The following is a 25,869-nucleotide window of genomic DNA, read 5'->3' as shown; positions in this document are numbered from 1 at the left end:
TAGGGGTCAGATTACATGAAAATAGTGCTATTTGGTCATGCATAACAGTGGTGGGTTTGGGATCGGAAAAAAAGAAGCACATGCTTTTTACCGACAGCAAAATATGGTGTTATGGCGCTATTTTGCGTCCACTGATCCTGTGGCCCTTGTCAAGGCCAACGGCATCATGAACTTCATCAAGTACCAGGACATTTCAGCCAAAAATGTGGTTGCCTCTGCCAGGAGACTGACACATGGTCGCAAGTGGATCTTCCAGAATGACAATAACCACAAGCACACATCAAAATCCAAATAAATTGTTAATTGACCACAAAATCAACATTTTACAATGGCCATCTCAGTCTCTGTACTTGAACCCCATTGAAAACCTGTGGTTTGAGTTGAAGAGGGCAGTCCATATGCACAGACGAAGGATATCAAGGATCTGAAAATATTCTCTATGGAGGAATGGTTTAAGACCCCTCCCAATGTGTTGTCCAATCTCATAAAACATTTTAGAAAAAGGCTCAGTGTTGTTTTCCTCGCAAGTGTAGGGTGCTGGAGTACTGAAAACAGCGGTGCTAATAATTTTGACCGCTATCTTTTGTAGATTTGTTTTATTACTTGTTAAACAAAATCTCTTTCTCTGAGCAATTGCACTAGTATAAAATAATATAATCCCCCTCCCCCAAAATTGCTTGCAATAGTCACTTTATTTTTTAAATATTCCACAGATTTAGAAAAATACAATTTTATCACACACAAACCTGCAGCCACAAGCTAGCTCTGTGTGTGTGTGTGTGTGTGTATACGTACATAAGAGCATGTCTAAGTGAGCATGTAGACGCAGGTAGGTAAGTCACTCATCCTCTGTAATCCTTCTGTGATGCACTGTAAGAAGCAGATCCTCATCGTTCAATGTCCCTGGCCGTCAGTACAGAGCTACACATGCACACACGACTCCCCACTCCAGGGCTAAACAGTGACAACGATTATCAATAACACGATTCGAAAATTTCACAATGGCTTAAAGGAAAGGTTCACCCAATTTGAATGTTGTATTGTTTTTGTACATCTCTGGGTGATGTTCTATCAATTCCCTGGGTCATTTCATGTTTTCATGTGTTTGAAGCAGGCAGAAATACGTCCGGTTTGATGTAGCACTGTGATAAAGCCGCTCACTAAACTGGAAGTTAATAGGAATACGACTTTTAGATGGCAGAAACATCCATCATACATGTCCGATTTCAATACAGGCCGATGTCATAATACTGGTGGATGTCTTCTCTCGAATGAGCCATTGATCATATTTTAGCGATATTCCTACCTGGAATTTTTGTATTTAACTAAGGGTCTAGCACATTTTTCCTATTTGTCTGCATCTTCAGTCCAGGGTGCATTGCATGGTGCCATTGCCAGAGATATTATAGAAAGTAGACAGGAATCCAATTAATGAAGGAACATATAACGCCCCACCCAGCAGACTGTCGACAAATCGTGTTCAAATTGTCATGCTGCGTCACGCGGTTGCTAAGCTAATCGTCACGCAATCCCTTCTCAGTCAGGGTATATGTCGAGAAACGTGCCTATTTTTCATCCAACGTACGTAATATCACAATTCCAACACTATACGTTACTACAGATAGCAAGTTAATTACAGTGCATTCGGAAAGTATTTAGACCCCTTGGCTTTTTCCACATTGTTACGTTACAGCCTTATACTAAAATTGATTTTTTATTATTGTTTTCTCATCAATCTATGTGTGTGTGCGCATGTGTGTATTCATGTCTGTGTGCGTGTGTGCGTGTGTGTTTGAGCGTGTCTCCTGCCAAAATGAAAATAAGGACTTGTAGGACACTAATTAAATCTAGAAGAGGACATTAAAACCAGGTCATTGAAATTTAGCAGAGCCGAGTGCGGTTACATCACCACACAGTGACACAATTCACATTATTCCAAGATAACAGGAATCATGTTTGTACCACAGAAATAAATAACATATTATACAGTATTATTTTGTATATCTATCTATACACACACACTGCATTCGGAAAGTATTCAGACCCCTTCACTTTTTTCACATTTTGTTACGTTACAGCCTTATTCTAAAACTGATTAAATTGTTTTTCCCCCTCAATCTATACACTATACCCAATAATGACGAAGCAAAAACAGGTTGTTAAACATTTTTGCAAATGTATAAAAAAAATAATAATAATAATATTCATTTCATTTCAGTCATTTAGCAGACGCTCTTATCCAGTACATAATCACATTTACATAAGTATTCAGACCTTTTCCTCAATACTTTGTTGAAGCACCTTTGGCAGCAATTACAGCCTCGAGTCTTCTTGGGTTTGACGCTACAAGCTTGGCACACCTGTATTTGGGGAGTATCTCCCATTCTTCTCTGCAGATCCTCTCAAGCTCAGTTAGGATGGCTGGGGAGCGTCGCTGCACAGCTATTTTCAGGTCACTCCAGAGATGTTCGATCGGGTTCAAGTCCGGGCTCTGGCTGGGCCACTCGAGGACATTCAGAGACTTGTCCCGAAGCCACTCCTGCGTTGTCTTGGCTGTGTGATTAGGGTCATTGTCCTGTTGGAAGGTGAACCTTCGACCCACAGCATGATGCTGCCACCAACATGCTTCACCGTAGGGATGGTGCCAGGTTTCCTCCAGATGTGACGCTTGGCATTCAGGCCAAAGAGTTCAATCTTGGTTTCAGACCAGAGCATCTTGTTTCTCATGGTCAGAGTCCTTTAGGTGTCTTTTGGCAAACTCAAAGCAGGCTGTCATGTGCCTTTTATTGAAGAGTGGCTTCCATCTGGCCACTCTACCATAAAGGCATGATTGGTGGCGTGCTGCAGAGATGGTTGTCCTTCTGGAAGGTCTCCCATCTCCACAGAGCAACTCTGGAGCTCTGTCAGAGTGACCATCGGGTTCTTGGTCACCTCCCTGAAAAAGGCCCTTCTCCCCCGATTGCTCAGTTTGGCCGGGCAGCCAGCTCTAGGAAGAGTCTTGGTGGTTCCAATCTTCTTTCATTTAAGAATGATGGAGGCCACTGTGTTCTTGGGGCCCTTCAATGCTGCAGAAATATTATGGAACCCTTCCCCAGATCTGTGCCGAGACACAATCCTGTCTCGGAGCTCTACGGACAATTCTTTCGACCTCATGGCTTGGTATTTGCTCTGACATGCACTGTCAACTGTGGGACCTTATATAGACAGTTGTGTGCCTTTCCAAATCATGTCCAATCAATTGAATTTACCACAGGTGGACGCCAATCAAGTTGTAGAAACACCTCAAGGATGATCAATGGAAACAGGATGCACCTGAGCTCAATTTCGAGTCATTGCAAAAGGTCTGAATACTTATGTAAATAAGGTGTTTCTAAAAACCTGTTTTCGCTTTGTCATTATGGGGTATTTGGTGTAGATTGATGAGGGATTTTTTAAAATCCATTTTAGAATAAGGCTGTAACGTAACAAAATGTGGAAAAGGTCAAGGGGTCTGAATACTTTCCGAATGCACTGTATCGCACATCTCGGAAAAGATTTGTAATGTTGTACTTCTTGTTGACGAAATTCATGCTAATGCTGGGTTTTTTAGTTAGCACCCAATAGACTCCCATTCACTCCTTGAAGGAGAGCGCTCCTTGATGTAGCATGGGCAATGTTTCCCATCTCCTCAAAAGTATAGCTGCTGTTACGAATATTATACTCCACTCTGTGAGGCACATCGATCTGCAGGTTGAACATGGAGAGATTGTAGACTCCTGAATTGATAGTGCAGTTTGTTTAGCCAATTTTACAGCTAACTAGCTACGTTACATGCTGATATTGTCTTTGGTATTATTGTGTGTAGCTACGTTTTGCTAGCTAGCTACCACATAGAGAGCATTGCATTGTGGACTTTGTAGCAACAGATTTCCACAACGATTTTCCATGTTTCTACCAACCTTATTATAAACGGCAAAATGAAAAATTTGTTCACAAAAATATTGTTCTCACAGTGTTATTTAACACTGTAAATTAAAGGAAGGAGTGTTTTTTTCCTTAAAACGGTACCAGTTTGGTGCCTCACTCAATTGATACTCTCGGTATACAATTCAATATTACAAGCTGTGCACAAATTAGACTTCAATGGGCAATTTCAAGTGAATTTGCTGAAGCCAAAATGGATTAGACCTTAAGATATCCTCATGTTTAGTGTGGGTGAAGTGATGTGGATTAGTTTGGCTGAGGTGAGACACCTCAGTAAGTTGTGCAGCACTCTCCTATTGGACCGCTCAAATCAGGAAGTGTGTGTTACTATGGTGATGTAAACTGCTGCAGAACACCTACAGGCTGCAAAGCCACAGCAGGAAATATGTGACAAAAAAAACAAAAAAAAAAAACAGTTGGAATGGATAATGGCTGTCAGTGATCAGTCACACATTCAGGCCTCCATAGAGATCCTGTTAGTATTCTAATTCCTAATTCTATGAACACCTCCCTGGCTTTTTCATTTGTTGTCATGTCAAATACTGTATTCCAAGTGCCCACTATTACATTCTAGAATTAGAATAATCATTCTACTTCCATGATTCCAACAGTTCTCCCAAATGTTTTGACTTGCGATCTAAATCAATTGCAATATTTGGTTAAAAGTAAGGCCTAGATGTTTTGCCCATATAGTGCAGTCCTATGTTGCAGTGTGGAAATGATCTCAAATGAGATAAACTTTGATTGAAGTTGGTATGAACAGTATAAAACAAATCAGAATGGAGAAAGCCCCATTTAAATATATCACTTAGAATGTTTGTGTTGCCACCCTAGGGTCATGCACAACTCATAAAGCAAATGTAGAACTTTTATTATTCAAAAACCTAAAATACCCTTAAAAACTATGACAAATATTGTAATATGATATTTTAACCATATCGCCCAGCCCAAGTGTGTGTTGGTAAGATCAACATGGCAGGTTAACAGGGTGCCAGTTGAGTTATGCCTTTCCCTGATTAATCTCTCACTGTGTATTTAGTACCCATTTGTCCATTAGCGCTCACGATGAGGTAGCCTTGTACTCCTTCTCAGAGTGAGAGTATGGTTAAAAATATAAATAGTGACTTGAGTTATGTGAACGTATTTACTTCCCACACTGGTCCCTTTGAGTCCAGCCACAATGGATGGAGAGGAGGGGTGTAGTGATAGACTGGGCAATGGGGAAGAATAAGGCAACTTCCTGTTTATGATTTTTGCACAACTTCCTGCAACAATATAGATCAGAGTTCCGCAAAGGACAAGCAGATACAGTATGTACACACAAAATTACTAACTCAAACTGGCATTGTAAAGTCTTGAAACTTAGTAATGTAACATTGATAGTAAAATGAGGTAATACTGGATTTGTACTGTACCCCAACTGTTTCCTAAATGAAAGGGGAAACAAAAACGAAGAAAAAAATAAAAATAAAAAGGTTGTGTGTGGGAAAACAAAAAGTAGAAATGACTCCCACTCCTTCAATTAAACTGAAGAGTTGAAAGGTTAACCTCCATCTCAGCTAGGGCTGTGATCATCATGGGATTTTGGATGGGTAACACTTTACTCCACACCCAGTGTCATGTACCAGCCATAAAATTACGCAATACATGTCACAACAGGTCTAAATGTGTGTCATGACAGTGTTATTACCATATTATGGTATGACATGGTTATGACTGTATCATAACGTGTTATGACGCTGGGTGTCAAGGAAAGTGTTAACTTTGGATGATTGTTATTGATCAGTCAAATGACCACAGTCACCGTAATAACCGTTCGAATAGTCATTTCTTTAAAGATGCACATTTTCTCCTCTCCTCCAATCCTGACTGCATGTGCTGCTGCTGCAGGGAGGGGGCATTGCCTAGGCAACCGAAGAATCATTTGCTACACCACCTTGCGTGTTTCAGCAAGGAGCAACAACGTTTCATAACGTTGTAGAGGCCCATGTTACAGCAGAAACTGACTCAACCGCGTGAATGCCCAGCCGTCCCGTCTTCAGTCAGCTGTTTGTTCCACACTAAAAAGAAATATATTTAAAAAACATTTACATGTAAAACGGTTATTTTATTTTTATGACTGTCTTCATCCATAACTGTCATAGTGTAATTGTGCCATCCTTAGTCTCAACAGCAGCTCAGCGACAAACACAGCAGAGAGCGCCCTAATTCTATATTGGGATTAAATGTCTCGTTCCCCCTACGGCTGTGACTGCGAGCCCTGTTTGGCGATGAAGGGAAGAGGCATGAGTTTGTAGAATGTGTCAAAAAGGAATTGACAGAATTTACCAGTGATAAAACCAAGAGGTGAAATAGACAGAATAAAGCATATGTATAGCCTAGCTGTTGGTTCACTCAAGACAACTGGGCAAAAGAGCAACCTTTCACCATCAAAGCAGGTGGAACCAACAGCAGCACAGTTAAACGTGTGGAATATTCAATAAACCACGCAGTGGGCTCAAAGCACACACACAGGCACTTGTTCAAAGTCCTTTAGAGAAGAATGGGGAATTTACTAACCTAACTTCATTCTCAAACAGAGAATGAAGTCAGCTGTGTTCTGTTCTTTGCCGCCCTCTCGCACACATTCCACAACAAATAAGCACGCACATACAATTATAATGCAGAATGCACACCAACACACAGAGATACACACTGCCACAGTTCTTGACACAGCTCTTTAGCCATGATGTTTGAAGAGTAGAGGCTGTCACGTCTTATCACCCGTGTCACTTCTGGCTGTTTCCAGTTCCATTAGTGCCGTGTCGGTGTCACTCATCAGCCTGACTGACTGACACTGGGAGAAATACCACAGCAGAGCAGACCAACATCCACCCATTACACAACAATTTCAATGACTCAACACATGGCCATCATCTAGTGCTAGGAGACCACATCAGTAGTAGGGTTGGGAATTGCCAGGGACCTTACGATACGATATTATCACGATACTTAGGTGCTGATACGATATGTATAACCTGCGATTCTCCAGATTATATATGTTTGCGATTCGATACTGAGATTTTATTGCAATGTGATGTTCCAAACATATTGCTCACTATACACTCAGTGGCCAGTGTATTAGGTACACCACCCCATTCACGAAAATGGCTCGATCCTACAGACGGTGAATCACGTAGCCGTGGCTTGCTATATAAAGCAGGCAGACAGGCGTCGAGGCATTCAGTTACTGTTTGATTGAAAGTTAGAATGGGCAAAACGAGTGACCTAAGCGACTTTGAGCGTGGTATGATCGTCGGTGCCAGGCGCGCTGGTTCTAGTATCTCAGAAATGACCGGCCTCCTGGGCTTTTCACGCACAACAGTGTCTAGGGATTACAGAGAATGGTGCGACAAACAAAAAACATCCAGTCATCGGCAGTCCTGTGGGGAAAACAGCATGTTGGGAGGTCAAAGGAGAATGGCAAGAATCATGCAAGCAAACTGACGGGCCACAAACAGGCAAATAACGGCACAGTACAACAGTGGTGTGCAGAAGGGCATCTCGGAAAACACAACTCGTCGGTCCTTGTCAAGGATGGGCTATTTCAGCCGACGACCACACACGGATCCACTCCGATCAGCTAAAAACAAGAAGATGCGGCGCAAGTGGGTACGTGTTCACCAACACTGGACAACTGAGTAGAAAATTCAGGCTGTTGTGGCAAAGCTGGGTCCGACCCGGTACTAGAAGGGTGTACCTTATGAACTGCGTATGTCTGCTGCAGAGAGACAGAGAGCATTACAACATTTAAAAAAATCAGTCATAGAAATAAGGGCTGAAAACATGGTGGCTCACTATTTAAAAGCGAGAGATATTATGTAGAAGTGATTCCTTGCAGAGAGCGAGTGTATTCATCTGCCTGCTTGTCCTGAAATATTAGAAGACTTACTACACAACTCACTTATCCAGAAAAAGGACAAATGGAGCACACACACTCTTTAGGCTACTGACTCTGGACCTGTAGCGCATACTACCAACCACAGTCATATACAGTGCCTTCGGAAAGTATTCAGACCCCTTGACCTTTTTCAAAATAAATTTACGTTACAGCCTTATTCTGAAATTAAATTGTTTTTTTCCCCCCCTCATCAATCTAAACACAATACCCCATAATGACAAAGCAAAAACAGGTTTTTAGACACTTGTACATAACATTAAGGACACCTTCCTAATACTGAGTTCCCCCCCTCAAAACAGCCTCATTTCATCGGGCATGGACTCTACAAGGTGTCGAAATTGTTCCACAGGGATGCTGACTCATGTTGTCTCCAATGCTTCCCACAGTTGTGTCAAGTTGGCTGGATGTCCTTTGGGTGGTGGCCCATTCTCGATTCACACGGGAAAATCTTGAGCGTGGAAAGCCCAACAGCGCTTTTCTTAATACAAACCAGTGTGCCTGGCACCTACTACCATACCCCGTTCAAAGGCACTGAAATATTTTGTCTTGCCCATTCACCCTATGAATGGCACACATACACAATCCATGTCTCAATTGTCTCAAGGCTTAGAAATCAATAAGGAATCAAAGCTTTCCCCTGGATTCACCTGGTCAGTTTGTCATGGAAAGAGCAGGTGTTCCTAATGTTCTGTACACTATGTATATGGTCTAGTAAGGCTATATGAATATATATAGTTAGGCCTATATGGCTCTGTTTATGTGGTAATGCTCTGTCTCAGACTATCAGCTAAAAGTGTCACGCATACATAACAATACGCTCTCTCAGCTCAGAGAGAGGGGTGTACAACTCTAGTTGTCAAGGGCCACAATGTAGGCCTATAGGCTTTCCTTTATATATAATGTTTGTCCTACTTGTCAGCAGGACAGTGCCCCTTGGGGACTAGAGTAGTGCACCCTTGGATTGGATCAGAGTGCACTTGAGCAAGGATCCCATTCAAATAGACTACATAGGCCAACATCTGGGGTAGCCTATAGCCTAAGCCATTCGATTATCTTAGATTCCTCTAGCTCAGGGTTCCCCAACTGGCGCCACTGTTCTGAGCAAAAACAAAGACATAAGACTAAAAACACCATGAAATCAGATCCAAGTCATTATAATTTTGCCATGTCATCAGACTGTAACACCCCTCTACTTAATTCACTAGTCTAATCTCATCCCGTTGCATCCGTCTACCTCGCCCGATACTCCCTACAACTCACCCTGTGTTCCCTCCCTCACTCACATTCCCCTCAGAGCTAAGAGGCTCCTCCGGGTGCATTAACCACTCGAGTTTCACACGAGCTACAATATGCTCTTATCCAGAGAGAGGGGGTGCACAGCCAGGTGCACTTGTCTGCACAGCTAATGAGAGACTGAACAACTCTACAGACAGAGGTTAAGGGTTGGGTAAATCAATTTGAATTCAATCACTTTGACAGCACCCCTTTTGATTTGAACGAAACCTTCCATACATATTGCTCAGAAAGTGACTTTTGGACATGAATGCCAAAACATTCAAGACATAAAAGGTGCTCAAAGTTGACCTGTTTTGCAGTAATTCAAATTTCAATTCAATTTCAATGGTGTACCAGCTAAATTGCAAAGGGCTCTCGGCTGACATTTTTTACAAGGAGCACGTGCTCCTAAGTTGAAATATTTAGGAGTACACAATCAAATTCAGGAGCAATTAAAGTATTTGAGGAAGTGTTTTCATGATAAGAAATGACAAAGTTTGTGAATAAAACCTTTTTGGAGTGTTCCATGCTCAATCAAGTACAATGTACCCTCAAATATTTGAGTCACTTAGGTGAGACAAAAATGTTCAGCTGCCCCTTTTAAATAGCGGGCTGTTACAGTGGTGGGACTCGCATGTCTGTCTGTGAGATCTAAGATTCTCCGACATCTCTTCCCTAGCAGTTGAGCAAGCTCAAACTAACATTGAAAAACAACCTAGCGTGTGAACAAAATGATGCAAATAGCCAAAAAAGTGGAGGACAATGTTACACTGCTCAAAAAAATAAAGGGAACACTTAAACAACACAATGTAACTCCAAGTCAATCACACTTCTGTGAAATCAAACTGTCCACTTAGGAAGCAACACTGATTGACAGTAAATTTCACATGCTGTTGTGCAAATGGAATAGACAACAGGTGGAAATTATAGGCAATTATCAAGACACCCCAATAAAGGAGTGGTTCTGCAGGTGGTGACCACAGACCACTTCTCAGTTCCTATGCTTCCTGGCTGATGTTTTGGTCACTTTTGAATGCTGGCGGTGCTTTCACTCTAGTGAAATGCAAAATGACCTCCAACAGGCCACAAATGTGCATGTGTCTGCTCAAAAGGTCAGAAACAGACTCCATGAGGGTGGTATGAGGGCCCGACATCCACAGGTGGGGGTTGTGCTTACAGCCCAACACCGTGCAGGACGTTTGGCATTTGCCAGAGAACACCAAGATTGGCAAATTCTCCACTGGCGCCCTGTGCTCTTCACAGATGAAAGCAGGTTCACACTGAGCACATGTGACAGACGTGACAGAGTCTGGAGACGCCGTGGAGAATGTTCTGCTGCCTGCAACATCCTCCAGCATGACCGGTTTGGCGGTGGGTCAGTCATGGTGTGGGGTGGCATTTCTTTGGGGGGCCGCACAGCCCTCCATGTGCTCGCCAGAGGTAGCCTGACTGCCATTAGGTACCGAGATGAGATCCTCAGACCCCTTGTGAGACCATATGCTGGTGCGGTTGGCCCTGGGTTCCTCCTAATGCAAGACAATGCTAGACCTCATGTGGCTGGAGTGTGTCAGCAGTTCCTGCAAGAGGAAGTCATTGATGCTATGGACTGGCCTGCCCGTTCCCCAGACCTGAATCCAATTGAGCACATCTGGGACATCATGTCTCGCTCCATCCACCAACGCCACGTTGCACCACAGACTGTCCAGGAGTTGGCGGATGCTTTAGTCCAGGTCTGGGAGGAGATCCCTCAGGAGACCATCCGCCACCTCATCAGGAGCATGCCCAGGCATTGTACGGAGGTCATACAGGCACGTGGAGGCCACACACACTACTGAGCCTCATTTTGACTTGTTTTAAGGACATTACATCAAAGTTGAATCAGCCTGCAGTGTGGTTTTCCACTTTAATTTTGAGTGTGACTCCAAATCCAGACCTCCATGGGTTGATAAATTTGATTTCCATTGATAATTTGTGTGATTTTGTTGTCAGTACATTCAACTATGTAAAGAAAAAAGTATTTAATAAGATTATTTCATTCATTCAGAACTAGGATGTGTTATTTTAGTGTTCCCTTAATTTTTTTGAGCAGTGTACATTTAGTAGACGTTAGTGTAAATTCAACCAACTTCTATGCCTGTGCACTTCTAAAAATGAATCTTTCAGCACTTCACTCACAGTGCACATAGCGCCCCAGGCACTGTTGCTGTGCGAGCTGGTATATGGGACTCTAGTTCTTTGTGTGATTAGCTACCAGCTATGAAACAAAACGACAGAAATACTTTGAAAATAGCTACGGCAGCATTTGTTTTGCTATAAATCACAACTCGCACATACTTGACTTTCCAGTTCGCACATGTGAGCAAAATGGTTGCACTCTAGAGCCCTGTTGCAGTGGTTTGAAGGCATAGGTCCATTCTATGAGTTCAATTTCTTTGACTGAAATGTTACCCACCCTGTATTCAAGAGCATGTTGTCTCAACCGATAGCAGGCACAACACAAAAACCTCAGATGATGTAAAGCAGGGTCTAAGCTACAACATATGCAAATATGAAGAAAAAAGGTTCAAAAAGTAACTTTCTGACCACTTCTTCCTTGGGCAAACATGTATAGAAATGTGTTTAAATCAAAAGGGATGCTGTCAAAAAGTGATTGAATTCATATGGATTTACCCGGTTGTGTTAGCGAGTTCTGAAAACTGAGCGTAACTGTGTGTGTAGGACTATTGTCAGAGGGTTCATCAGCCAATCAGTGGCCTCTGTCTGGTGGGGTGGGCAGCAGGTGGAGGCAGTGGTGCATGCTGGAAAGGGTTATTTCTGCTTGAGGAGTGTTTAGGCAGGGTTCATCTAATGACCTCTGTGCCTAGGGCTGTCCCCGCAGAGCACACACAGCACAGCAAAGCGCAGAGTGGTGTGGAGTAAAGCTCTAAGAGCACAGGCAGCATGATAGCGTCGTCCTTAGGCTAATTGCTGCATGCTAAGGAGATTAATACCCCAGTCTCTTTCCAACTACACTAACTAAAAACTCTATAACCTGGTCTCTACTCAAAAATATGCTGGCTGTTCTGAGTGTCACTTCAAGAGGGGTGGGAGGGCTCTTGTCATGCAAGCTAGGGAAAAGGAAAGGGGGATACCTAGTCAGTTGCACAACTGAATGCATTCAACCAAAATGTCTCTTCCGCATTTTGAATCAGAGAGGTGCGGGGGGCTGCCTTAATCGATGTCATCGGCGCCCGGGAGCAGTTGTTATTGGGGGTTAAATGCCTTTCTCAAGTTAGCTGTAACAGTGGGTGATAACATAAGTATAGGCCTGTTTCACCCAAAACACAATGACTCACTCTGTAGAACAGCAATAATAGGCAAAGGATGTTGAGTCATCGAGGGTTTAGATCATGGGTTGGAGGGTCATGAGGGGGTTGACGTCATCGCTCAATCGGACAGTGTTTTCATGTAAGCTTGACATGGGGTCACAATGCAAAATATTACCCATCCAAGATTGTCCCTACACTAAGAGCTTGTTGTGTCATCATTGTCACCAATGCAATCAAGTCTGAGAATGAACTACAGGTAGAAAGACAGTTGGGAGTGATTACATAGCAGATAAGGGACACCTGATATGGCAGATACCCAAAACAGAGCTTTATTATCACATCTCTCTGAACTCTGACCTCAAAATACCTGCGACAACAAAAAAAGATCCAACGTATAAGAAATATCTTGCTTCGTTTTGTAAACGCAGATCTAAAATGCTTCTTATTGTAATTCCTGCTCAGTATCAATCTAATTTTGTGCTTAAAATTGCACTTCTCCACTCAGATGAGAATTGACGAACAGGCATTCTATCAGCAGACAGAGCTCTGACTGATGTGTAGCCTACTTTTCTCCTGTAAAATGCAAGATTAACTTCAAGCAAAACATGACGGAATGTAGATGGCTACATTCCTTCTATCAAAAACAATAGAAATATGCTTTTTCATTGTAAGCTTGTTTACTTGTGTGGCTGCTAGCAAAATAGTGTTGCACTTCTGAAAATGAAGCTATTTTCTGCCGAATGTGTTGCACTAACGTATTTTATGTGAAGGAAAACTATAGTTGCACGCCCCTGATCACTCTATTGAAGTAAAATAACACTTGACTTTCAATATAAAACATAGGTGAAATTGTTTAAAAATGCAGATTATTGTTATGGTCTGCGTTTTGAAAATTCGGATTTATGAACTCTAACGTGACCCCTTGGACATACCATGACATTTCAAATTATTAATTTAATAAAACAAACTTTTCAATGTAATTTTTATGACATGCATGGTGCGCCCCATAACAAAGGTTGGTAGCCGACCGGTAGCCTTCACTTGTGTAGCTTGTGTTTTATATTGGCCAATCAAAGCAGCAAAGAGGCTAAATGTGTAGCAAGTGGAGTGAGAGTTCACTAACGCAATGCAAGATGGAATAAAATGACAGAATCAAAAGTTAGCTAAATGAAAATGAGTAGGCTACAACGAGCAACCAACCGGTAGGCTGTTTTATCTGAATGGGGATGGGGAGAAAGCAAAGCATTTGGCCTCAATTAGCCTAGCTAGCTATAGCAAGCTAGCTAGTTTCTCTAGGCTACTCCAGTCAAACCAGGCACCGTTATAGGGGACGATAAATAACATTGTGGCTGCTACAAGTTAGCTAGTCTTGGCTGTAGCAGAGTTTCATTGGTGTCTCTCTCTCCCTCAGTCTGCCCGCTACACACTGCCCCATATAACCTCTCGTGCAGAAGTGCTCAGGTTAAAAACGTACATTTAAAAAATAAAACATGTATTTCGAATATCCGGATATCTGGCAAAAATGAATGATACTATTTGAATAGTGAAATTATTTCAAACCCCCATCCCTAGAGTGTGTGTACTGCATATTACAAACACTGTTGGGGTGAGTTCAAATTGCTGATCATTCCAGCCAAGGTCGAATCACTGATGCTCACTTGCTCTCACACACAAACACACTGTGCAGACTGCAGTATGCATGTACTGTACTTGATTATAGGCCAATGTTGACCTTTGTTTGAACTGTGTTCGTCTCACTCTCTCAGATATGAATGACAAACTATGTGTTTTATTAAAAACTGAAAATATTAGGTAAACAGCCCAAATTATCTAGAAGAAATTTAATTAAAGATTACATTTAAAATTAAATGCAAAAATGGGTCTAAAATAAACAGAACAGATGCTCAATTAAGTTCTGTGTCCATACGTGTTAAGAGAAGAGCAAGAACAATATCAGTTAAATTAGAGAGACTTTTAACAAGTGTTTGCAACTCTGTGAATTGCAGTATGTCATTTATAAAAAATATATATATATATATAAAAAACACTTGTTTAACAACTGACCCACACATTTATTTGTAAAGAATCTTGTAAGAGTCTGCTGACTTCCAGAGGCTTCAAGCTTCATTTTAAGAGGCATTTTCTAAGCCATCTTCAATACAGGTATGATTGAAGAACGAAGCAGGTGTTAATCATGGGCTTTGCTACACAGTTGACTACTCCATGCAGTTGACTACTCCATTGTCAACACTTTGATTAAATCAGTAGACCTACAGAGCTCGACATTGACGCTTGTCCGGGGCAAGTAAAAATAATTGCCAGACAAGCATATTATAGATTAAGTTGTCTGAATGGACAAGTTTTTAAAAAACACGCAAAAATCACTACATCAAACAATTAGGCTACTCCGATCAAAATTGGTCATAACTATATCAGTGTCCTCCGGATGCGATGTGTTATGCATTTACCTCCCAATCTCTGCAGAGCGCATTGGAGTATAAATATTGTAGGATTGACAGGCAAGAGCAGTATTTCAATCATGCAGTCGCGAGATGCGTTTTTGAGATCAAATTGAGCCTAGCTGCGTGTGCACATTTGTTGATATTCATTGCTAGTTAGTGAGTTACAGTGCATTCGGAAAGTATTCAGACCCCTTGACTTTTTTTCCACTTTGTTACGTTACAGCCTTATTCTAAAATTGATTACATATTTTTTTACGTCATCAATCTACACACAATACCCCATAATGACAAAGCGAAAACAGGTTATTACTAATGTTGGCAAATTTGTTACAAATAAAAAACAGAAATACCTTATTTACATAGGTATTCAGACCCTTTGCTATGAGACTCGAAATTGAGCTCAGGTGCATCCTGTTTCCATTGACCATCCTTGATGTTTCTACAACTTGATTGGAGTCCACCTGTGGTAAATTCAATTGATTGGACATCATTTGGAAAGGCACACACCTGTCTATATAAGGTCCCACAGATGACAGTGCATGTCAGAGCAAAAACCAAACCATGAGGTATAAGGAATTGTCCATAGCGCTCCAAGACAGGATTGTGTCTCGGCACAGATCTGGGGAAGGGTTCCATAATATTTCTGCAGCATTGAAGGTCCCCAAGAACACAGTGGCCTCCATCATTCTTAAATAAAAGAAGATTGGAACCACCAAGACTCTTCCTAGAGCTGGCCGCCCAGCCAAACTGAGCAATCGGGGGAGAAGGGCCTTGGTCAGGGAGGTGACCAAGAACCCAATGGTCACTGACAGAGCTCCAGAGTTCCTCTGTGGAGATGGGAGACCTTTCAGAAGGAAACCATCTCTGCAGCACTCCACCAATCAGGCCTTTATGGTAGAGTGGCCAGACGGAAGCCACTCCTCAGTAAAAGGCACATGACAGCCCGCTTGGAGTTTGCCAGAAGGCACCTAAAGGACTCTCAGACCACGAGAAACAAGATTCTCTGGTCTGATGAAACCAAGATTGATCTCTTTGGCCTGAATGCCAAGCGTCACGTCTGGAGGAAACCTGGCACCATCCCTACGGTGAAGCATGGTGGTGGAAGCATTATGCTGTGGGGATGTTTTTCATCAGCAGGTACTGGGAGACTAGTCAGGATCGATGGAAAGATGAACAGAATGATCTTTGATGAAAACCTGCTCCAGAGCGTTCAGGACGTCAGACTGGGGCGAAGGTTCACCTTCCAACAGGACAACGACCCTAAGCACACAGCCAAGACAACTCAGGAGTGGCTTCGGGAAAAGTCTCTGAATGTCCTTAAATGGCCCAGCCAGAGCACAGACTTTAACCCGACCGAACATCTCTGGAGAGACCTGAAAATAGCTGTGCAACGCTCCCCATCCAACCTGACAGAGCTTGAGAGGATCTGCAGAGAAGAATGAGAGAAACTCCCCAAATACAGGTGTGCCAAGCTTGTAGTGTCATACCCAAGAAGACAAGGCTGTAATCGCTGCCAAAGGCGCTTCATTAAAAGTACTGAGTAAAGGGTCTGAATACTTATGTAAATGTCATATCAGTTGTTTTTTTATATATACACATTTGCAAGCATTTCTAAAAAGCTGTTTTTGCTTCGTCATTATGGGGTATTGTGTGTAGATTGATGAGGCAAAACAATTGTTTTATCCATTTCTGAAGGCTGTAACGTAACAAAATGTGGAAAAAGTCAAGGGGTCTGAATAATTTCCAAATAGACTGAATTTCCCCAGTTATAGCTCATTTTTGGTCAGCAATGAAAATCCAGGAAAAGTCATGGTATGTGCCAGTGGGCCGTTGCCAGAGGAGAGAGAGACACATTGTGCAGCAGGTAAAATAATGATATAGCCTACAACAGACTAAATAGATAACCATCCTCCAGGAGAGTCCAGGAGAGCTACTGGGTGTGCAGGCTTTTGCTTCAGCCCTGCCCGAACACCCCACATTATGCGCAACAGGACCTTGATAAGCTGGCTCTGGTGTGTTTGATCAGGGTTGGATGAAAAGCCTGCACACCCAGTAGCTCTCCAGATGGGGGGGTTGACAGACCCTATCGGTGCAGTATTATATTTTGTGGGGGGTTAATTGGTAGAGCATGCTCAATTGGTAGAGCATGGCACTTGTAATGCCAGGGTAGTGGGTTCGATCCCCGGGTCCACCCATAAGTAAAAATTTATGCACACATGACTAAGTCGCTTTGTATAAAAAAAACACACACACACACAGGTACCGGGAGACAGAACAAACAGCAGACTGTCAAACCAGCAGTGTTTCCTTGTCATCGCTCACTTTGTGACTGACAGGCGCCTGTCCTATCAATAGATCGCTAGCAGATGCATATAGTTCATTCTAGCAGGCTCGGCAGACTTTTTTTTCTGACTTGCAAATTGTAAAAAATAAGTAGCCTAGTTAATTTAAGTGGAAAAAGTACCTGGCTGAAAGGGTAGTGTGTAACCAGCTCTATAGCTGACGCTAGTGGAAAACACTGATCGTCAATGGTGATATAGCCTAGGCCTATATCAAGATAATGCAAACCAGATCACATAGCCTACACATGGAACCTTGCCAAATCATTCAAGTTGCAAACATCTGCTCTAGCCAGCATGGCAGGACGCCTGGGATGGGAACATCTGTCACTGGCACCTTCAGAATGGGGAGACTGAAGGGCTTTCTAGAGAGGGTGGAGGGGGATGGGGGTCTTACAAAATCATGTGATAGAGGTGGGGGGTTGTTGGGCTGTGCTCGTTGACCAGGTGTGTATTTGGGCCTCTATGGTTACCGTTTTGTCTGTGGAATATCAGTTTCCAACTGTTGCGACACTAGCCAGGGGTTAAATGACATGTTACCATCCATGATGACACGCAATTACGAGTGACTCCCCATGCTCTCTCTTCTACATATCACAATGAATCACCCATTCTTGCCATGGGTACTCACTGGCTATGTTGTCACTATATCACACTCCACGAGACTACTTCAATCAGTGTGATGTACCACATGTCAGTGTTGTACTCTAAGATACAAAGTAGCATATAATCCATTTCCCATTCAGAATAGTTTCTTTTGTCATTGTTATGTGTAAATGACATTTCTGAATACTAGCCCGAAAGGGAGACCATGTCAATTGTTTGCCTACACGTGGGAAAGTGGAGAAAGGCATTTATTCCATATCTGTGTACTGTACTTCAAACTATACCCCGGTTCAATCCGGAGACAGCAACCTGTGGCAAACCCTAACTGAATCATCTCCAAAACAAACACTAGCTAGCTAACTTGCTACAGTTACTGTTTCCAAACCGCGAGTCAAACCGTTTGCTACATTGTCAATCTCATTGCAACACTTCAGTTTTAACACGAGGATAGCTAGCTAACGTTAGTTACTTCCTCATTTTTTCACAAACCAGGTAACACGGTTGACATTAGCCTTGCATATTTCAGAGTAGTCGGAAAACACACTGAATGTTGTAAAATAACTGGCTGTAAATTAAATAAACACAGTTTTGTTAGGTAGATAGATATAAGTGGTATCTGACAGCTTCTGCCACTTGTTCTACCAAAAAGTAGCTACTGAGGTGTCCACACTTGCTGAGGATGTTTTCATCACAGAGTTCCAAAGTAACATTGAACAGGAGTGCATTATTAGTTAACTCACAACCAGTTAAATATTTAATTAATACGTACAAATTTCTTTTTGCCGTCTCCATCTTCATAGTTTTTCTTTTCTTTCTTGTCCTTTTTGCTTTTGGGAGCAGCAGCAGAGGCAGAATTCCCCGAATTAGGATCCATTGTGTAGAGATAATTTCCTCAAAGGGAGAGCAAAAATAAATCCACAACCCCAATTTTTACACAAAACGGATGCCTCGATACAAAGTTATCAAACGCTGTCCTTTCCGACGAAAAAAATAAAAGTATAGCTAAGTACCCTTGAGGACTGACTACAACTATTAGCAAATGGCTAGTTAACTGGTGCTAGCCAACAACCCCAAACCCCTTTTCATCCGCCTGGGATTGAAAAAGGAGGGAAATTCAAAGTACACCCAAACAGTGGAAGGAAAACGTATTGTAGCTACTCTTGACGACTATTTGTTGTTGGAACAAACAAAACTTTACCCTTTCAAATGTTGTGCAATTTTCGTCTCAAGGAGAGAGGTAGTCCGTAATCCCCCAAAAAACTTTGAGTGCCTCCCTGAGTGTCTGTGCGGTAGTGACTGATGGCTAATGTAATGCTAGCTAGCTATGCTAAAACTCGGTTTAAAAAAAATAACTAACAACAAAGACACGGTTCTACCTACTTCCACAAGTGTTTTCTATACAACAAGTTGTTCGTGGTTATATCGCTGTTGACTCCATTATTACAGTCATTTCAAATTCGTTTCCATTACTGCAACAAGTTAACTTTCCCGAGTGACAACGTTCAAACACGTCCACAGTAGGCTTCTTCCTGCTCTATCAGGTTGGAACGGCTGGGGGAAGGACCATGCGCACTAGAACTACACCTGAGAGATATGACAGACGTATGTGTAGAAGGGCCTTAAGTAATTCTTCTAAATTTGATAAATGTGAACAGCAATCACGTGAAGTAGAATGATGCAAAACAAATTAATAATCATGTGCTTAATAAAAATTTTAAAATGGAAGTGATTGAAATGTAGCCTTGAGCAAAGTAGTTTATATTTTCAGAATACTCCCTCCCCCTGTATTTTTGAGGTCATATTTTACTCGGTCCAACTCAACTCCAGCTCAGCTCCAAAATAATTCACTATGACAAGATCCCTTTAGAACACAAAACAAACACAACCACAGAACAAATCTACCAATTCATTTCACTGTGAGATGGTAAATAAATGTATCCTCATAAACTTGCTGATTTGATTCAGGTTATAATTATTTTCCAGTTTTACTTAGATTTCAAGGAGAAAGACTGATCACCAGTGTTAGGCTACCCCTTAGTGGTTAATAAACGAATAACAGGCTCAGGGGAGGATGGAGAAAAATCAACACCTTTGTTGAATGTTTTATTTTTTATTTTTTATTCGGATTTCAATCTTCAATAGCTGATGGAACACTTGGTTAAAGAGCTATTGAAGAATCCATTTTGTAATTATTTTTTATTTAAAAAATAAAAGGTGTGGATTGTTCTCCATCCTCAACTAACTCGGAATATACACTGAGTGTACAAAACATTAAGATCACCTGCTCTTTCCATGACATAGACTGACCAGGTGAAAGCTATGATCCCTTATTGATGTCACTTGTTAAATCCACTTCAATCAGTGAAGGGTTATAGAATGATTTTTAAGCATTGAGACATGGATTGTGTATGTGTGCCATTCAGAGGGTGAAATGTGCAAGACAAAATATTTAAATGCCTTTGAACGGGCTATGGTAGGTTTGAGTGTGTCAAGAACCGCAACGCTGCTGGGTTTTTTATGCTAAACAGTTTCCCTTGTGCATCGCTTTCGTCACCTTGTAGAGTCCATGCCCCTACGAATTTAGGCTGTTCTGAGGGCAAAAGGGGGGTGCAACTCAATACTAGGAAGGTGTTCCCAATGTTTGGTGTACTTGGTGTATCTTGTTTATAGTGAAGGCACGTTTGGTTTAAGAGCTATTGAAATCAGAATAATAAAAAATAAAATAAAAGTGTAGATTCAGAATCTATTTTTCATGGCACTGCTTTGTATAAGAGCTATTGAAGATTGAAATCCAAATTTTAAAAAAAATCTCACAAATTCGGCCCCAAAAAGGTGTGGATTGTTCTCCATCCTCCCCTGATTCAGAATATACAATTTTCAGTCATGGCATGCTTGGAAAACCGGATATCCAATATAAAACTAACTTTACCTCGGTATGAAACCAATACATAGCCAATTTGGCTTGGGCGATTTTTTATCAGCGTTCATTCATTCATTCCGCGAGAAATTACGCTCGTCAATTGTGAGTGAAGGCTTAATTAAAAAAAACTCAACGAAAGCGCGTGATAAGCAAGGATTGCAGTCATGAAACCTCGCGTTGTCTCTGGGACATTCAACTTTCAATCCGTTTCATCCCATCACATTATCATCATCACCATATGTTGTTCATATATTTATCTTGAACTTGATGGACATATAGATTTAATCATGGTTTACAAAGGACAAGGAATTAAACTTTAAGTGGCAGAATTACACAACAGGCCTACATAAGAGCGCAAATTAATTACAGTGCAGTAATACAAATTGTTTTATATACAAACAAACATAAACATGTATATGCACATAATGACATTAGTCCAGTTTGGAACATGGTGAGTAATAGGCCTCTATCTCATTGTGCCAAATGAACACTTAACGGTTATGCACAGCGTTTGGACCATGCAGTGCGCCAAAATCGTAAATTCCTCCATGACTACATTCGATAACACAAGTTACCCAGTCCTGGTACAAATGTTACCACCCGAAGTTCTACTTGTAGGATGTCCGGGCCTCTCTGAGTGACCTGTCGTAGGGCATGGAGGCGAAAAAGGAGGTCCTCAGCTGACAGTTGATGAAGAAGACGATGAGCAGCACGAGCAGAAACAGCACCAGACAGATCACAACGTAGGTTGCCAGGTCAGGTTTGTTCAGCTCTCCGCCCTCCCGCAGTCCTCCCCTGCTGCCCGTGGGCCTGAGCAGGGAAGCCATGCTCACCGAGCCGTGAGATGCGTTCACAGACCCAGGCGCGTGCGTCTGGTGGGCCATCCCTAAATCGAAGTCCGGAGCGTTGGTGGAATTCAGCAGGATTTGCCTCAACATGACCGCTTGCGTCACCGGCCGTCCACCCGGTCAACGTTCAACTGGGAAGGGGAGTAAAATACCAGATTTTAATCACAGACCGATGTGACGATAGGCTACTATAACGATCAATCATGCAAATGTGGTCTGTGAACAGTTCCCACACGATCATGAGAACGCAATTTGGCTACAGACCCGTGTGAAAGACAATGACGCACAGGGAAGAAATGGAGTGTGTCAAAAAGGCAAAGATAAAAGTGAGTGTTGAGTCAATAATACCCCGTACGGGTCTGTTACTTACTTTGGATGTGTGCGGCGGAGAGTCTCCGCAGGTGAGGTGGAGATCCAGGGAAACAGTGCCCGCATTCCTCAGACTCTGCCCGCTCTATCCACTCTCTCCCGGGGAGAACGCGCTCTGGAGAGGCGGTGTTGTTTTGGCACTAAATCCCCTGCGCCTACAGACCATATGTCCTTCAGCCACTAATTTAGCCGCAGAACTGAATTCGCATATCCTTCTATGTCAAAGTCACTATATATCACCAGAGGTTGTCTAGTCTCGTTACCAGTGACGTAAACCGCCAGGAGCTTCTCCGGCGGTAATGTTGAGATCATGAGGACAGAACTAGCGAATTGAATCCTCCGATTTCTTCATTGAGAGTTCTTACCGTAAACACCTAGCCTATCTGGACTGTAAGTTGACGTAATGTCGCTAAATGGTGCTACTTGGCATAGCCTAGATGGTAAAGTTCCATAAGACCATCCTTATACTCACGCAATTTATCTCGTCTGGCTGGTCCAAGTGGGTTCTTATAGCGCGCTGTAACAAGTGGATGTCTCGGTTGGAGCGCGGGCAGAGAGAGGGTAGACAAGGGGCACACTGGTTCACCCCCAGTTCCTCCTCGTGCCCCGCGCACGTTCTTATATCCAGGAAAGGTCGACACGTCTCGGTTTTGAGTGCCTTCAACGCCAACCGATCCCCCGACGGGAATATCGATCCAGGCCCGAGGAGTGGGGTGGGGAGAGAGACAATTGATAGAAGGTTCAGAGATCCGTCTCCTCTCAGGTAGCGCTATCTATTTCTCTCCAGGTCGTAGGCTATACAGCTTCCTCCCTGCCTCGGTTTGTGTGTTGTGGGGAGAGGATAGATTGGTTAAGGAGAGGGCAAGCGCTGGACGGGCTCCCTTTGCGCTCCGGGTTGGTGAATAGATGTCATTGGACAGGGATGTGATAAAGTCAAGCGTGTCATGTGACGTCTTATCACCCTCACTCTTTCCTTCTCTCTTGTTTTTTTTCCCCAACATGTCCTTCTTCATTTGTGAGAAGGTGAGTGAAACAATTGTTATGTCAATGCGGAATCTCACAGGGTGATTAAAACCAAGCAGGTTGTGAGGAGGTGAGTGGGGGGTGGACAGTTAAAGGAACAGCCCCAAACAAGGCTACAATCTGAATGTATCTATTTTATCCCTCAGGTGTAAATACAGCATGATGCAGTATGATGCAAGTAAGCTACAGTCTTCTGGTAGAGCCTGAAAGTGTAATTTTCTCAGAGAGTCTGGAGTGGATGAGTAATAACACCCTGAGATTGATGATGAAATAAGGTAGTGTCCCAGCTATAAGGATTGAGAGGAGACAGTGGGGCGGAGATGTGAGTGTTATTGATATATACACTATATGCAAAAGTATGTGGACACCACTTCAAATTAGTGGATTCGGCTATTTCAGCCACACCTGTTGCTGACAGGTGTATACAATCGAGCATTCAGCCATACAATCTTCATAGTCAAACAATGGCAGTAGAATGGCCTTACTGAAAAGCTCAGTGACTTTCAATGTGGCACCGTCATAGGATGCCACCTTTCCAAAAAGTCAGTTTGTCAGATTTCTGCCCTGCTAGAGCTGCCCCAGTCAACTGTAAGTGCTGTTATTGTGAAGTGGAAACGTCTAGAAGCAACAACGGCTCAGCCGCAAAGTGTTAGGCCACACAAGCTCACAGAACGGGACAGCCGAGTGCTGAAGAGACTAAAAATTGTCTGTCCTCGGATGCAACACTCACTACTGAGTTCCAAACTGCTTCTGGAAGCAACGTCATTACAATAACTGTTTGTCGGGAGCTTCATGAAATTGGTTTCCAAGGCCGAACAGCCGCACACAAGCCTAAGATTACCATGCGCAATGTCAAGTGTCGGCTGAAGGTGTGTAAAGCTCGCCGCCATTTGACTCTGGAGCAATGGAAACGCGTTCACTGGAGTGATGAATCACGCTTCACCATCTGGCAGTCCGATGGACGAATCTGGGTTTGGCCGATGCCAGGACAACGCTACCTGCCCCAATGCATAGTGCCAACTGTACAGTTTGGTGGAGGAGGAATAATGGTCTGGGGCTGTTTTTCATGGTTCGGGCTGGGCCTCTTAGTTCCAGTGGAGGGAAATCTTAATGCTACAGCATACAATTACATTCCAGACGTTTCTGTGCTTTGAACTTTGTGGCAACAGTTTGGGGAAGGCCACTTCCTGTTTCAGCATGACAATGCCCCCGTGCACAAAGTGAGGTTCATACAGAAATGGTTTGCCAAGATCGGTGTGGAAGAACTTGACTGGCCTGCACAGAGCCCTGACCTCAACCCCATCGAACACCTTTGGGATGAATTGGAACGCCGACTATGAGCCAGGCCTAATCGCCCAACATCAGTGCCCGACCTCACTAATGCTCTTGTGGCTGAATGGAAGCAAGTCCCTGCAGCAATGTTCCAACATCTAGTGGAAAGCCATCCCAGAAGAGTGGAGGCTGTTATAGTAGCAAAGGGGGGACAAACTCCATATTAATGCCCATGATTTTGGAATGAGATATTCGACAAGCAGGTGTCCACATACCTTTGGTCATGTAGTGTATATTCTGGGGAACGATAATTTGGTATGGAATGGACATTTGGAGATGGTGAGTCTTTATGGATCATAATAGCTGGATGCACTCCATTAATAAGCCTACAAATCTTAAATCTTCTTGCCAAAAGTGAGTGGGTTGACACATGGTTTCTGAATTCTCAAAGTGCAAATAGAACGCAGTATGTATGAAAATTGCTACATAGTCATAATAGCCTTGTGTGCCATGCTCATAGCTGTCAATCAGCTGATAAATGACACTAATATTATATTATTGTGTTTGGCTGCAGAAAACAACCATTCTCTATGATAACTGTTAGAGCCTCCATCACTAACCCTCCCTCATACAAGGAGACTAATGGTTCTCTCTCTCTCTCTCTGTGTCTCTCTCTCGTCTCTGCCTGACTGTCACTATGGAAATCACACTCACCTGCTGTCATTTAGGAGAACATGACAGAATGGGCATGAATACAGCACAGCCCCTGAAGAGAAACCACAACGACTACAGGAAAACATTAGGCATCAGTCTATTCTCTATTTTAGAATAAAAGGATTCGATGACATTTGTCATGAATAATCAGGTGAAGGCGACCATTGGAATCCATTATTATTATAGTAGGCATTTGGGTTGTGTATGATTAATACACCACTGCCATAAAAGTTTGGCTGGCTGGTTCATATTCATGCGCACCTGTCGTGGTCGCAACAGGACGCATTGGCAAGGCAAGGACAGACTGTCACGGTCCACTGATGGACACATGCACGCACACGCACTTCATAAATATCTGCCAAGCGAGGAAAGATGAAAAAACATTTACCATTACAGAACAGGAGTTTGATTTCATGTGCAATATAAAATATGATATCTTACAGTATTATCTTTTTACTATCATAACAATATGATACAACAGAATCTATACAACCTTATACTTTATATGTATACCCTACAAGTCAAAAGTTTGGACACACCTACTCATTCAAGTGTTTTTCTTTATTTTTACATTGTAGAATAATAGCGAAGACATAAACTATGAAATACCACATAGAATCATGTAGAAACCAAAAAAGTGTTAAACAAATCTAAATATATTTTATATTTGAGATTCTTCAAATAGCCACCCTTGCCTTGATGACAGCTTTGCACACTCTTGGCATTCTCTCAACCAGCTTCATGAGGTAGTCACCTGAAATGCATTTCAATTAACAGGTGTGCCTTCTTAAAAGTTAATTTGTGGAATTTCTTTCCTTCTTACTGCGTTT

General features: G+C 42.5%; 2 protein-coding genes across 2 annotated transcripts in view; both read right to left on the bottom strand.

The window, feature by feature from the left end:
- diaph1 (diaphanous related formin 1) overlaps positions 1-19,482 on the bottom strand; it is a 140,038-nt gene extending 120,556 nt beyond the window's left edge. The window contains exon 1 of the mRNA XM_084150200.1: positions 18,663-19,482. Coding sequence (XP_084006326.1) covers positions 18,663-18,767 — 105 coding nt within the window. The 5' untranslated portion in view covers positions 18,768-19,482. The remainder of the gene's footprint in view (positions 1-18,662) is intronic.
- A 1,939-nt stretch (positions 19,483-21,421) lies between these two features.
- Positions 21,422-21,751, bottom strand: LOC311107836 (small integral membrane protein 32-like; the record flags this gene model as incomplete). Its single annotated transcript, XM_084150402.1, has 1 exon — positions 21,422-21,751. The coding sequence occupies one exon, from the start codon at positions 21,749-21,751 to the stop codon at positions 21,422-21,424; it is 330 nt and encodes a 109-aa protein (XP_084006528.1).
- Positions 21,752-25,869: the final 4,118 nt, after the last annotated feature.

The sequence above is a fragment of the Coregonus lavaretus genome, assembly GCF_964263955.1.
Source record: "Coregonus lavaretus genome assembly, chromosome: 32".
NCBI lineage: Eukaryota > Metazoa > Chordata > Actinopteri > Salmoniformes > Salmonidae > Coregonus > Coregonus lavaretus.
The sequence above is the reverse complement of the archived record's forward strand: the minus strand, read 5'-3'. Positions and strand labels throughout refer to the sequence as shown.